Genomic DNA, 15,930 nt, shown 5'->3' on the forward strand with positions numbered 1-15,930 from the left:
ATTCACATTTTAAGTCCCTCTTCAATGAAGTTGCCTTTCCCTCTGTGCCCTCCACTGGAGAAAGCACATATTTTCATTGAAAAAGACTTCCACACACTACCACAGTAGTAATTCTACACACGGGAATACCCCACACCCCCTGGATAGGCACAGGGGACATGGAGGACAGGGGCACTTGCACCTACGGGCTGGGTTTCTGGGGTAACCAGGCCCCTCCTCCCTATTGACCACTCACATTCTAGATGTTCTTTATCACCAGAGTTTTGGGAGGGGCAGAGAGCTGCTGGACACTGTGGGAAATCTCCTCAGGAAGAAGCTGAATGTGGGCCTCCGGACTCCTACAAGTGCAGCTTTCCCCACAGATACTCTCTGGGGGTAGAAGAGGGAGGACACCAGGAGTCAGCAGCTTACCTGTTTTCTCAGATGCCATAACCGACATGTGCAATCCTTCCTTTTAGGATTCTAAACCTACATGTCACGTGACCAGAGATCGTCATTAATCTTTTTTTTAAAAGATTTTATTTGTTTTTAGAGGGGAAGGGAGAGAGGATGGGAAACATCAATGCACAGTTGCCTCCCACGTGCCCCCTACTGGGGACCTGACTCACAACCAGGCATGGGCCCTGACTGAGAATCAAACCAGCAACCCTTTGGTTCGTAGGCCAGCACTCAATCCACTGAGCCACACCAGCCAGGGCTGTCTTAATCTTTTTAATTTCAGGGTCTCTAAGTGTGTATTGCTATTGTTGTGAGTACCTGCTCAGCACATAGGGATCCTCTCTTTAACAAATTATTAAGCTACCAGGTAGCACAATTCTAAAAGGCATGGATAGTTTCTAAAGGTTTAACACAAGTTCTGTGAGTGAGTGAAGTCTTGTTCGGGCCAAGCAAGCATGCTGAGTGCTGCTTTCTCCATGTCTAGCTTCCCTCTGTTAGGAGCAGGGCCTCTTCTCCTGATCACAGATGGGATGTACAGTAAACTGTCTCAGGCATAGCTGAAGACAAGATGGTCCAAGTTTGTCTTGACTGACCTAAGAATGATGTCTAAATAGCTCTAATTTTGAAGAGCCACAGCAAAACTGATTATCAATGGTCTAATGACTTGTGCAACATCAGACATTAGTTAAGGCTTAACTAAGACTAGGAGACGAGGAAATCTCGAGTTTTGTATCTTTGCCCCAAAATCACACTCAATAAAGCCTACTTGTGGCAAGCATCAGGGTCTGTGACTTTATTATGAATTAATACTTTCTTCACAAACTCATCTTTACATGCCCTTGGCCACCAGGGTGTCCCCCACTATGAATACAGAAAAAGACAGAAATTCTGTCCGGACCCCTCTTCAAGGGAGAGGAAGCATGGGCCACACTAACTAGACAACAGAGACAGCCCACAGAACCCTGATGTCTGTCCTCGTCACACTCAAGGTGACAGACATCCTTTCCCCTGCACAGTCTCCATTCAAGTACAGTCTTCAGAGAGCCTGCGAGAGAGAGCCTTTCAGGGAGTCAGTAAGCCGATCCTCCCAGCAGGCCACACGGTTCATGCAGAGGCAAGACTGGGGTTCAGAACACACAGAGCAAAAGCAGTATCCAGACTTCGTTCCCTTTAACGGGCTACACCTTAGAAGCTGCCTGGTAGAAACTGATCTTTAAGCCTCAAAGCACTTTTACCATCCAGAAAGCTTTTCAGGGCCAGGGCCAGCCACATGGCCTGTTCCAGCCAAACTCCCTTCTTCCTTCCGGTCCTCCACTGCAGGCGTCATGGGTGTCACTGTGCCATATTGACACTGACAATGCAAGACGAGTGGCTGGATACCACATGGCAGTATCTCCAGGCTGTGGGGAGTTAGAGCAGCCCACAAGCCAGAGCACTGGAAAGACTGCAAGGAAAGCTGGAAACAGATCCTGAAAATAACCTGCCATGAAAGCCACTCAGACAAGAAGCAAAAGGAATCCACAGTGCTGTTGACCCTCTTGTCCATCTTTCTCCCACAGCTCGTCCGGACGGGTTTGTTCTGTGGAGGCTATGTTCCCATACAGGCTTTGGGGAAGCACAATCATGGGCAAGTGCCCATGAGAGTGGCTCTCCCAGCGGGCAAAGGGAGATGGAGACTCAAAATCCATGCATTGTAATACATTTGCCTGCGATGACACATCTGCTCAGAGGCTGCACGAACAGGTGCCAGGGGAGCCTTAGTTCACCACGTCATAGTAGTAATTGCGCAGCCGCAGTTCCACAGCTGCGAACCCGGGCCGGCTCTCCACGCTGGAAAAGGAAGACATGCATTACTATTCCTCATCGTACTGGAGAAAACGCGCTCATCCCGGGGGCCTTTCCAGGGCCAGTACAGATGGCCGTGCCCCCTGGCAGCCTCCTCTGGAGCCTGCAGCTCATGGCATGTCCCTGCTCCCTAGCACTGGGTGACCAGAAGCTTGTGTGGAATATAGCCTCAGGCCCACACCAGACCATCAGAACCCCATGTGCATTCAATAAGACTCCAGGTGACTCATGTCCCCCTTAAAGAAGTTTTGCACTCAAGTCCAGACCCTTTAACCCAGAGGCTGTGTCCTTGTGATCTAGCAAAACAGATGTGTCTGAAATACTTAGCTGGTCAATAGTTGCATACATACCTTTAACATATGGTTTATAAACTTGTTCAGAAAAAAAACAGACACAATTTAAACTTTCCCTCTCCACACCCCATTGGATGGCTCTAGATTTCTGAAAATGTGCTGTTGATGTGGGTTCTTCTTTTTTTTTTTTTTAAATATTTTATTGCTCTTCTATTACAGTTGTCCCCATGTGGGTTCTTATTAAAACTTAAAACCTGTCATGACAGAAGCAAAGATGCAGGCATGTCTATGACACATCTTAACACAGCAAGGCCTCACTTTTCTGTCACTTCTCAGGGGAGGTAGCAATGTAAGTAAACTATGGGAATAAGTTTTTCATAATTGTGACCTCTAAACAAACTTTTATAGACATCTTTGAATGGGATCTGTTGGAAGCAAGTACTTCTTAAAACTCTAAGAATCGACACTGATCTCCTCCCAGGACCAACCTGGAATTACAAGTAAATTGTGGAGAAATCACCGGGAACAAACAACTGAACAATAGCAAAAGAGGAGCCTTATAACCTGGGACAGACAAAAGAATCAGCTTTAGCACAACCTAATTGCCACTTACCCTGGGCTCCAGGAAAGGTGGGGACAGAGTGGGCTGGAGACGCCTGAGGAGAGACTGTGGAAGGCGGCTTTGGGAAGAGAACTGAGAGAGTAGCCGGTGGGATCCCAGTGGGGGATCCTCCCCCATACATCAGCAGCCATCTACCTCAGGGAGACCACTCCCATGAGCAGCAGCAGCAGCAAGAAAGGACCCAATAACCCCGCCCCTAGAAGGGGTTATTGCCCTGCCCTGTGGTGTCTCTAAACCAGCCTGCTGAGTGCAGAGGGACTAGAGTAACAGCTGAAGGAGAGAGCCACAGACAGTAGATTCCTGGAAGTCTTGAACAGACTGCCTAAGGTCAGACAGGGTCAACATCTGATATCATCAGAGGAAGATCCAGAGAGTAAAAACAGCAGTCTCCTACCAAAGAAGTTCACACCACAAACTCAGGAAATCAAGACAGATCAATTTAAGAAGCAAAAGCAAAAGAGAAAAGCCTCACAAAGAATGGGAAGACAAAGAAACACCCCCCCCAGGTGAAGGGAAAGGAGGAATCCCCAGAAAGAGAACAAAATGAAATAGAGGCAAGGAAACTAACAGATACTGAATACAAAACAATGGTTCTAAGGAAGTTCAATGAGCTCAAAGAGAATTATAAAAAACTGCAGGGAAACAATGAGGAACTTACTGCAAACTATATCAGCATGAAAAAGGACATAGGAACTATCAATAAGAGACAAGAGGACATGAAGAATACAATTTCTGAATTGAAGAACACAGTAAAAGGAATCAAAAGCAGGCTGGATGAGGCAGAGTATCAAATCAGTGAGATGGAGGACAAGGTAGAAAAAAGCTCCCAGAAAGAGCAAGAAATGAAAAAAGACTAAAAAAGAATGAAGAGGCATTTACGGAAATGCAGGACAACCTGAAATGTAATAATATCTGTATAATAGGGATACCAGAAAGAGAAGGAGAGGGGCAAGGGATAGAAAACCTGTTTGAAAAAGTAATGATGGAAAACTTCCTTAATTTGAGGAGAGAAAAAGTTATACAAGTCCACAAAGCACAGAGGGTCCCACTCAAGAGGAACCTAATGAGGCCCACTCCAAGACACATCGTCCTTAAAATGGCAAATATCAAAGACAAACAGAATCTTGAAGGAAACAAGGGAGAAAGTGGTGGTAACATAGAAGAGAGCCTCAGTATGGCTAGCAACTGACTTCTCAACAAAACCACTACAAGCCAGAAGGGAATGACAAGAAATATTCGAAGTCATGAAAAGCAAAGGCCTACAACCAGGACTGCTCTACCCAGCAAGGCTTTCACTTAAAATGGAAGGCAAAATAAGGAGTTTCCCAGACAAAAGAAGCTTAAAAGAATACACCTCCACAAACCAGCACTGCAAAATATGCTAAAGGAGCTGCTACACACCCCAGTGTTCACAGTGGCATAATTTACAATAGCCAAGTGTTGGAAACAACTGAAATGTCCATCAGTAGATGATGGGATCAAAAAACTATGGTACATTTACACAATGGAATACTACGCAGCAGAAAGAAAAAAAGAACTACTACATTTCATGACAGCATGGATGAAACTAGAGAGCATTATGCTAAGTGAAATAAGCCAGGGGCAAAAGACAAATACCATATGATCTCGCCTATAAGCAGAACCTAACCAACAAAACAAAGATGCAAGGAAAATAAGGCCAGCAACACTGAAAGAAAAAGAAACCAACAGAGACAAGAGGAAGGAGGGGGGGTGGGCGAGGGAAAAGGAAGGGAAGGGGCAAATCAAGGAACATATAGCAAGGACTCTGTGGACAAAGCAAAAGTGGGGAAGGATTGAGGGAGGGAGGGGAGAGGGGGCAGGAGAAAGTGGTGGGGGGAAGGCAGAGACAAATGTATTTGGAAAAAGAAATTAATTAAAAAAATAAAAAAAAGAAGGCTGGCAAAAAGAAAAGATAAAGAGTCTATGAATACGCAGTTCCTTCACAGTCACCAATACTTGATATTACCAATATTTTTAATACTTATTAATCTGATTGTGACAATGATGTGTCATTTTAAGTGTTACTTTATTATTTGTTGAAACTAAACTTGTTTTTGTACACTTATTGACTATTTCTACTATTTTTAAGAAGCTTTAAATGACGTTTTGGTATTCTTTATCCATTTTTTTGATTAAAAGTTTGTAGAATTTTTGCCTACCCCAAAGAAAAAACAAAACCCTATTAACCCTGTTTTAGATGTGTTGCAAATACTTTCCTATTCTATTACTGAGTATGTTACTGCAGGGTAAGAAAAAAATTATTTTGAATTTTCTAAAACTCCTTAGATTTTACATATTGATTTTTAACTTATCTGAAGACTTCTTGTATAATGTGTGAAATAGGGCTCTATATTTGTTTTATTTTAAGTAATAGTGGTCCATGTACCTTATTTGTTGAAGAAGCCTTATTTTCCCCATTGATTTGAAATATAAATTTAATCATATATTACATTGTTTTTTTATATACATATATATATATACACACATATACACACATACACACATGCACACACACATGCTATTGTTTCTAGAATGCTCATTTTGTTTCACTGATCTACTTGATTATTTCTGTGCTGGTATCATGTTGTTTTAATTGCTGAGACTTTATAATGTATTTAAATTTTTAAATATTTTACCATGGATCTTGACATTTAAAAAAGTAAATAAATAGAATCAATCTGCATTAAAAAGAAAGAAAGGAAAAAAGAAAGAAAGAAAGGCAGGAAGGAAGGGAGAAAAAGAGAGATAGAAAGAGAGAAAGATCTCATACTTTTTGTGACATCATAGATGGAACTGGAGAAAATTATGCTAAGTGAAATAAGCCAGTCAGTGAAAAACAAGTACCATATGATATCACCTATTAGTGGAATCTATGTTACAAAATAAACTAATGAACAAAATAAACCACAGGCATGGAAACATGGAGCAGACTGAAACTGACCAGAAGGGATAGGGGAGGAGGACAATGGTGGAATGAAGGGGAAGGGACTAGACAAAGAACAGGTATGAATGACCCATGGACAACAGACCGGGAATTGAGTGTGGGTGAGGGGATCAGGGTGGGATGCATGGAGGAGGGCAAAGGGGGAAAAACTGAGACAACTGTAATAGAATAACCATGATTTAAATACTAAAATAAATAAATAAATAAAAGAATGTGGAAAAAAGAAACTCTAAGAATCTATCCTTGTTTGGATATAATTTTTTTTTTTACTTTCTCAAGAATTTTGGCTATATTGCAAGTAGATAAAATTGCCTAGTAAGTAAAACAGAACTTGAGGTTAAACTATGAACAGTCCACATCCAACCTCTTTGATCTACAACTACAATTTTGTAAGGTTCAAGAGAACAGCCTGGGAGCATGCATGAGGCCCCGGAATCACTCATCAATGTAAGGGCAGTGTGGTTTCTTCAGAACCAAAATGTTATCCTTTTTTTTTTTTTAAGTCAGATGGCATCAAAATTTAGTAAGTCCTCAAAAGGTTCCATGACTTTAAGCGAAACAACACATAATGAAACCAATTTGAGTATAAGGCTAACTGATACAAGCAAGAGTTAGGTTCCAACAGCATCTTATAAGTGTTACAATAATATGGTCCTATTTGAGAACCTACAACTTTTAAGAGCAAGCAAAAACTGCTTGAAAAAATCAGCCATCTGTGGTCATGGCTGGGGACTTAGGCCTCACTGTTGGGGGCCATGCCTCTGGATGCCAAGTTGTATTCTAGGAGGGAATGTAATGGCCAAGCCCTGGGGTACAGAATCACACATACAAACTTCTGTTCACACAGAGACAGCCTCAGTCCCACTACAAAGTGAACACAAACTCCAGCCAGGGGGACCTGAATGCACAAAGAGTGTGTCTGAATTTTGCTGTGTGTGTTTTATTCGCCCAGCATCTGAGCACCAAGAAAACTAATGTAGAGAAACAGGAATACAGATGGGGCCTCAGGGAAGACACCTAAACAGGTGTCTTAGGGAACCTCTCCTTTACTCTACAGGTAAGGCTGCCATGAGGAACCTAGGATGACGCTGAGCTTGGGCAGAGGTGACTGAGTGTCCTGTGGTGGGTCACTTCTGCCCACTCAGGCCCCGAATGCTTTTCCCACACTTGCTCTTGCGCCCAGTGCACCCCTTCTTCTCTTCTCATTTTCTGCACCCAAGCTCCCCATCCTGCAGTTGTCAGGTGTTAAGGTCCTTCCAAAAGAGGCCAATAGGGACCCTAACAGAAGTATGATCCCCATAATCCTCTATTCCCATTCAGAGCTCTCCATGATTTTCTCTATTGCACCCACTGCAATATGCCATCACACGTGTATATAGGAGTTAATTTGTTTCATGTTTGCTTAGCAACATCTAGTCTAAAATTGTGACCTCCACGAGGGAAGTGTCAACTGCTGCTTATTCCCAGTGCTCACTAACTGGAGGGCAGTCAAAAGGTGTGTCAGTCATAAATCTAAATGTGTGTATGTGTATGTTTTTCTGTCTAAATTTTTATTATTTGTCCTACCTACCCACCTATCCATCAATGCACCTACCCATCCATCTATCATGTGTGGATTGATGAATCTATCATCTGTCTACATATTATCTATCTATTTACCTATCTACCCATTTTCTAGGCATACATCCGTCATCAATTAACCTTTGTAACTGTCTATCCATACATCCATCCATTCACCTACATTCCTTCCTTCTTTGTACCTATGTATGTATATATGTATGCATGTATCTTCTATGCATCCATCTACTTTCCAACCTACCTATCTACCTAAAAATCTATCACCTTGGTAAAGGTGGTTGACTGTTTATAATAGAGAAAATCTTGGAGACTATACAGGAATCATTTGTATTTGCTTCACTGAATCTACCAGGTTCTGGAAGCTCCACATTTCCATGTACCAGGCAACTATTTCATTTCCTTCTGCAAATGACTACCTGCACATGGGAGGTCCTCACACATATGTGCAGCAGTCTCCCAGGCCCTGTGTCCTCTGACTTTCAGAGTTGCTGCTGGGCTTGTCTCTTTCCAAGAACACACAATAGAATGCACTTCCTTTATAGCTTATCATTTATTGCCTGCTGCTCCTTCCTCAATAGCAGACTCCTACAGGGGCAGTAGCTAGGGTCTCTGTCCGGTTTGCTGAGGTTAAGTCTCCAGGTTGTCAGCTCCTGGTACTTTTGAGTTCTCCTTGCTGGCCATGCCCTCAAAAATATTTTGTTCTTTTTTTCCATTCAACTGTATATCATTTAACTACTTATATTTAGACAGCCCCTAGTGTGTCTCCCTGGATGGCCCCTGACATTCCAGGCCATTATTAGAAAACCTTTAACCTTCAGAAATATAGCTTATTGGAAAAAGAAAGTTTAATAAGGAGTTGTCAGTCCTAGTTTTAGGCACAGACTACAGTCACTATTTCTACTCCACTGATAGTTAAATGCTATTGCTAATTCCTAGATATCTGCACAGAACTCACTGGAAAGCATTCCTGGGGTTGGAGGTGATGGGAAAGACAGCACTGCCTGTAAACCTTACTCAGACTGTGACTTAAACCTCCAGGTGTGACTTAAACCTTACTCAGACTGACTTTAAATTCTGACATCCTTCCAGGAGAAAAGAAACTGGGAAACAATGTTTTCTGAAAGAGGAGTGTTCTACCTAGCTCCATCTTCAGTGAATACCAAGCCTTGTTGTCCATCCTAGAAATAACAGCACCAAGAGCTGTGTGTGTCTCTGAGGATGAAGGCAGGTGAACAGATGTCTGGAATCCTGTTGCAGGAAGAACGCTCTAGTGCTATCAGTATTCAAGGCTCACCATGTCCAACCAGCCAAGCTGGGGTGTGTCTTGGCTACATCATTCCTCCTACCATCATTCACAGCTCCTGACATGGTTCACGCTGCCGGGCACACCCTCAACACTTCTCCTGCACCCTGAGTCCCCTCCCCTGTCCACCCTTCCACTCCTCACTTGTCAACATCTACCACAAAGAACAGTGGACAGGAATAAACATGTCAGTATTCGCTTTAAGAGCAAAACAGTAACTTCAACTGTCTCCCTGAGACTTCATTTTAATTCTAGTTTTTTTTTTCATTTTTTCAGAATGATTTAAAGTTCATTTTTCTCAGAGGAAGTGAAACCTTCCAAATGAAGTAGCAGGCAGACGGAAGAACTACCCAAGGGTGTGTCCTCTCCAGGGCTTCGCACATCTCCCAACCGAGGGGTCTGCTTGGCTCCCAGTGATGCCTCACTGGCCAGCAGGTCCCCAAAACCTGGCGAGGCGCATTCTACACAGTACCTACTAAAGTCAGGAAGGCCTGTGCTGTTCTCAGCCACTTTATAGGAACAGGTGCTACGAAAAGGAACTTGCTGGTCTGCCCTCATTCAGTAGTTCTTGGAAAGTCTCAGAGGTGCTCTGTCCCCCGGCCCCCTACCTTTCAGAAGCATCTTAAAGTAGGACAGCTGGGGCTTGAATAAGCACAGGTGTAAGGTGACAAGTTCAAAGTTTATATCAAGGTCTGTAACATCACTCAGGGATTTTTTTGTCTTCTGTTTCCTATATGACCCCACCCCAGCTGCAATTTCTAGCTCAGACCTTTGTTTCCCATTTTGAAAGTGGCTAGGACTCACCTGTCACTGATTCTAATAATTCTAGTTTGGGCACTGGTGAGGAGAGTGTAGGATTTAGTCAAGACCTCAAAGATTGGACACTCCCTCTTCTATTTCTCTCCTGCTGATACTCTGATATTCTGGGTTCAAGAAGCTCCCGAGGGCCCAGATGGGCCACTTTGCTACAGAAAGGGCCTTTTCTTTGAACAGGGTCAGCACCAGCAACTGGATACATCTGCCTCCTCTTTTGGGGGCTCCCCAGGCTGCCTCTAGACAATAATGAGATCTTTTATTTATGCTCCCAAGTGTGCTGGGTGAATGGTGCTCCCTGGATTGTAGTGGAATCCCAGGTGGCACCTGAGAGCACTTGCACTATCCCTCATTCTTAGAAGATGCTCCTGCATCTCCAGCTATTGTTATCTCAGAGCAAAACTGATCCCTGAAGTATGAAATCTATTGCAAGTATATGTGCTGCTCCCAATTACAGACCTGCAATGTGTTGCCAAGCTGCACACACCAACGCCAGATGTACAGAGACTACAGCTCAGGGCTCCCCACAATGCACTCACAGGATGCCCAACCCAGGCAAGGTCCCTGATTCCCAGGTGTGATGAGTTCCCCTTGCCTGCTGAACTGCCATAAGCTCATGTATGCTCCAGGCAGGATGCATTACAGTGCTTAGTTAAGGCACACTCCGAGGGTCACTGTTCCCAGGGGGTGTGCCTGGCAGTGTGACCCGGCAGCTTCCCAGGTCTGAGTCACTTCTCAGGAAGTGCTATCTTAGCTAATTCATCGGTGAGCCAGCCAACATCAGTTGCACTGCTTCACTCTGAAAGGTGGTTGGAATTAGGAAAGTAGACATTTCCTTCTAAGTGTCTCTGCCATCCTGTTGCCAGAAATGGTACATAGCACTGGACCAGACTCTTAGGAACATCTTTCTATTTTGACCACCCGACCACCCTGGCCAATATTATCTACATTTAAATTCTGACATCCTGAATTAGAGTAATTGTATAAACTTATTATTATTATTTTTTAGGCTAAAGAATAGAAGTGCGTGGTCCAGAAAGCAAGACATTTTCTCCACTGTTTGTTTAGACGGGAACACATCCCTGCTTCATGAAAAGACAGAATTTATGCCTCTTTTAGTGCCCAGACATTCCAAATACCTCCACAGTGTCTGGATAAATTGCAGGAAGGGGTGGGTACTCACTCATATGTCCAGCACAGGTTCATCAGATCATACATCTCCCTGGGACACCCTGGAGGGCACCCCATCCTCTCTCCTTTCTCCAGCATAGCAGAAACTTCACTTCCTTTCATCCCCTAAAACATGCAAAATATACCTCAGCTTTTTAAACTCAGCATTCAGCAAAACAAAACAACAAATATATCCCACTCTCCCCAAAGAAACAAAAGAGTACACGAAGTATGATTTCAATTATAAAATGTACAAACACAGCAGCACCTAACCCATGATCTAGAAGTTAGATGAGGTTACCCTTGCGGGCAGTTGTGCATGCAGGGGGAAGAGGACTTGGGATTCTGTTCTGTTTCTCCCTCTGGGGGCTGGTTTCATGGGTATGTACCATCTGTGAAGATTCAGCAAGCTGTATCCCAGCATTTGTGCACTTTTTGGTATATGTATTTTGATTAAAAAAAAAAAAACTCCAAAAAACATAACGAGCTGCTAATTTGATACTGGAAATAGCCATTATTTCTACTTCACCTTTAATTAATGTTGATTTGGTTATGTTTTATATATATTTACATGTGTCATATAACAGTGGAAAAAAAGACACACTGTTCAGTTAGCATTAAATATTTCTTTTGCAGTTGCTAATAAACTGAGGTCATATTAACTGCCCACTGTCAAAAGACAGCCAAAGGCTCAGGAAGAATGCCCAGATTATAATTTTCAGGGACCTGCAATGCCACATAATTAATTAGGACATGACACACTAGTGGCTAACCCGATACGGCTTCTGCCCATAGGAAAACGCTTCCCACATTAACACCCCGAAGCTCCAGACGTCACTCTTGCTGGAAAACTTGTAGTAGTTGATGCACTCTGGAGCATACCACTTCACGGGCCACTTCCCATGGGTCTGGGCCTGAGAGCAATGCAAACAGAGAACTTTCATTAAGAACAAAATTGTGCACATCCATGTTCATAGCAGCACTAGTCACAACAGCCAAGAGGTGGAAGCAACACAGGTGTCCACTGACAGATGAATGGACAAACAAAATGAAGTCAACTCATACAATTGAATGTCATTCAGCCCTACAAAGGAAGGGGGTTCTGACACATTGAACAACATGGAGGAATCACGAGGTTATCTTTCATTATGCTGAGTGCAATAAGCCAGTCTAGTCACAAAAGACAAATACTGTGTGATACTCATCTGTGGGCCCTAGAGTAGTTCAATTCATAGAGGCAGAAAGTAGAATAAGGGTCCCCAGGGGCTGGGTAAAGAGGGAGGAATGGAGAGTTAGCGCTTAATGGTTACAGTTTCAGTTTGGTAAGATGAAAATATTTCTGGAGATTGGTTGTAAACAAAGTGAATATTCTTAATACTACTGAACTGTAATCTTTTTTTAAAAAGATTTTATTTATTTATTTTTAGAGAGAGGGGAAAGGAGGAAGAAAGAGAGGAAGAGAAACATAGATCTATTGCTTCTCACACACCCCCAACTAGGGACCTGGCCAGCAACCCAGGCATGTGCCCTGACTGGGAATCAAACTGGAGAACTTTTGGGTTTATGGGATGATGCCCAACCCACTGAGACACACCAATCAGGACTGAACTGTAATCTTGAACATAGTTAAGATGGTAAAATTTATCTTAAGTGTACTTTACCACAATTCAAAAAAATAATAAAATCATGACATAAAATGCCAGTGTGTGTGAGTGCACATGTGCATGGGTGTACGTATCGGTCTGAATCTTAAACATACGAGTAAATCCTAAAATCTTAAATTTTATAGGCATCTTTTTAAAGATCCAGATTGAATTTCTTCTATCTTTCAGTCATTTTCTCTCACCTTTTCCTTTCACCACTCACACTTCACAGAGCTTGTCGTAGCAATGCAAGAGTCAAGCCTGAATGATTATGCTCCAAGAAGCACTGGGCTGTTTTTAAGTGTATTTGTCTATAGTTTTAAGCTAACACAAATTACTTGGGCATAGACTGTTTACTAGGATCATTTTAAACTGGTTTAAACTTTCGAATTTAAAAAGTGTTAGAAAAGAGATCAAAATCATGCCTGGCAAAACCCTTTCCTTTGGGGCTTGGGGTTCAGTGTGTCGTGGGTATGTCTTGCAGCCTCCTGCAGGTGTCACTCTGATCTGGGTGAAGTCTCTTGAAGCAGAGGGAGGAAGGTGAGCTGCCATAAGGTGGGTTAGGAGAGGGCAACTTAGAACATAAAGCTGAGACCACAAGTGCCATAGTAGTTCTCTGTATGACAAACTGATCGTAGCTCTATCTCATTCACATGATGCATTATTTATAGATTTTGATTTCAAAAGTTGTGAACAATACAGTTATGTGTGTTATTTCAAGTTTATTCTGAACTTTGGACTGATAAAAAGATAAATCTTTGACAAATCTTAAATGTGGCGAAAGATCAGTCTCTGTCCACCACCAACTCCAAATTCTCATCTACAGAGATAACCATGTTTGATAGCTTTTCCTGGACACTTCCAGAAAAATACATATACAAGTATAAATAGGCAATATATACTTTTTGGGGAATAATAAAATCAGAGGCATACCTTTATGTTCTTTACTTTTTTCTTTTTAAAGATTTTATGTATTTACTTTTACAGAGATGGGAAGGGAGAACGAGAGGGAGAGAAACATCAATGTGCCGTTGCCTCTCATGTGCCCTCTATAGGGAGCCTGGCCTGCAACCCAGGCATGTGCCCTGGCTGGGAGTCAAACCAGAGACCCTTTGGTTCGCAGGCCAGCACTTAATCCACTGAGCCACACCAGCCAGGGCTGTTATTTACTTTTTAATTTTTCGACTTAAGCATGTATCTTAGGTACATTTCTATGTCAGTACATGTAAATAAAGTTAAGTTTAGAAGTTAATTGTATGCTTCATATAAATCTCCTACAACTAACTTAACAAGTCTCCTACTGAGAGGCCATTATGTAGTTTCCTGAGTTTTGTTATTATACATCATGCTAGAATGAACATTACTGGCAGTGTGTAAAGGCGGACCTTGAAGATACGATGAGTTCAGTTACAGATCACCATAATAAAGCAAGTCACGCAATTATTTTTCTTTTCCAGTGCATATAAAAGTTACATTTATATTATATGGTAGTCTATTAAGTGCACAATAGCATTAAGTCTAAAAACCATTTACATGCCTTAATTAAAAAAATACTTCATTGCTAAAAAATGCTTTAGAGAGTCATAATTGTTGCTGGTGGAGAGTCTTGCCTCAATGCTGGTGGCTGCTGACTGAACGGAATTGCTGAAGGTTGGAGAGGGGCTGTACCAATTACTTAAAATGAGATAATGGTGAAGTTCAATGCATCGATTGACTTCGCCTTTCATGAATGATTGCTCTGTAGCATGGACTGCTGTGTGATATTTTATCCACACTAGAACTTTTCTCAATATTGGAGTTGATTCTCCCAAACCCTGCCACTGCTTTATCAACTAAGTTTATGCAATATTCTAAATTTTTTGTTGTTTCTTAAACAGCCTTCACAGCATCTTCACCAGTAGATTCCATCTCACAAAACCACTTTCTTTGCTCATCCACCAGACGCAATTCCTCATCCCTTAAAGTTTTATCATAAGATGGAAACAATTCAGTCATATCTTCAGGCTCCACCTGTAATTCTAGTTCTCTTGCTATTTCCACTACATCTGCAGTTACTTCCTGCACTGAAGCCTTAAAATTTAAAGTCATCCAATCAACTTCTTCCAAATTCCTATGAATGTTGATATTTTGACTTCTCCTTATGAATCATAAATGTTCTCAGAGGCATCTAGAATGGTGAACTCTTTTCAGAAGGCTTTCAATTTCCTGTGTTGGCCACAAAGTCTGTTTAGTTTTTTCCCCCATAAAATAAAAGACACATAAGACAGCCTCACAGCAAAGAATTATTTGGCCAAACTGTAAATAGTACCAAGAAACTTTGCAAGCCATTTTTGTCATGTTGAATCAGTCACATCACCTTCATACACTGCACAAATTTTTTCCATTTCAGTTGCATTTTTACCTTTCTTAAAATAAAAAAGCATAATATGCTGAAAATGTTGCATATTTATTCTACCTTCAATATTAAAATGACTGTACAAAAATTCACCAATTTTGATGTTTTCTTTTTAATGCCTGCTGATATGACAGCTGTCACAATATAATCTAACAAAATTGTTTTGAATGAAGTTAAAGACAACTCAGGTCTACTAGAGCCATTATATGTGAAAAACTAAATGAACTTTTTGGCCAACCCAATACTTTGCCCAGATCCCTCAGGGGAATCATTATCAATGACAGCTATAGAGGCCATTGCAGGGTTAATAACTGGCCTAATTTCAGTGTTGTGTGTTAGGGTGTATGGAGAGCTGTGGAGAAGGAGTGAGAGGAGAAGGCTGGTCACTAGAACAATCAGAACACACACACTTAGTAAGTTTTCTATCTTATACAGGTACAGTTCATCTCATGCCAAAGCAATTATAATAGTAACATCAAATATTACTGATCACAGATCAACATACCAAAAATAATAATAATGAAAAAGTTTGAAATACTACAAGACCAGAGACACTTAGTGAGCAAATGCTGTTGGAAAAATAGTGCTCATAAACTTGTGTATCACATGGTTGCCACAAACCTTCAATCTGTAGAAAACACATTATCTGCAAAGTACAATAAAACAGGTGTGCCTGTATTGCCTGGTATGTCAGGTATTTGTGAGGAGTTGCTCTATCAAAGGATACGTGGTTTACAGTCTGGTGCTGCAGAGTTCAGCTGCCGTGCACACAGATCTCTGAGGACCACACTCATCTGCTTCCTTTGCTATCATTTCTCTTTCGTCCCATTCAACTTTTTACTCTTTTCCATCTCGTTTTGTTTTG

General features: G+C 41.9%; 1 protein-coding gene across 2 annotated transcripts in view; it reads right to left on the reverse strand.

Moving 5' to 3' along the window:
• Window positions 1-540: 540 nt before the first annotated feature.
• The window catches only part of SYK (spleen associated tyrosine kinase), an 88,011-nt gene continuing 72,621 nt past the window's right edge, over window positions 541-15,930 (reverse strand). For both annotated transcript variants that reach the window (XM_054588042.1, XM_054588040.1), the window contains 3 exons: window positions 11,801-11,941; window positions 11,041-11,153; window positions 541-2,268 (listed from right to left, as the gene is read on the reverse strand). In XM_054588042.1, the coding sequence (XP_054444017.1) occupies window positions 2,196-2,268; window positions 11,041-11,153; window positions 11,801-11,941 (327 nt within the window). In that variant the 3' untranslated portion in view covers window positions 541-2,195. The remainder of the gene's footprint in view (window positions 2,269-11,040; window positions 11,154-11,800; window positions 11,942-15,930) is intronic.

The sequence above is a fragment of the Pteronotus mesoamericanus genome, unplaced genomic scaffold (genome assembly GCF_021234165.1).
Source record: "Pteronotus mesoamericanus isolate MK-2021 breed Mesoamerican mustached bat unplaced genomic scaffold, CSHL_Meso_final scaffold_125, whole genome shotgun sequence".
Classification (NCBI taxonomy): Eukaryota; Metazoa; Chordata; class Mammalia; order Chiroptera; family Mormoopidae; genus Pteronotus; species Pteronotus mesoamericanus.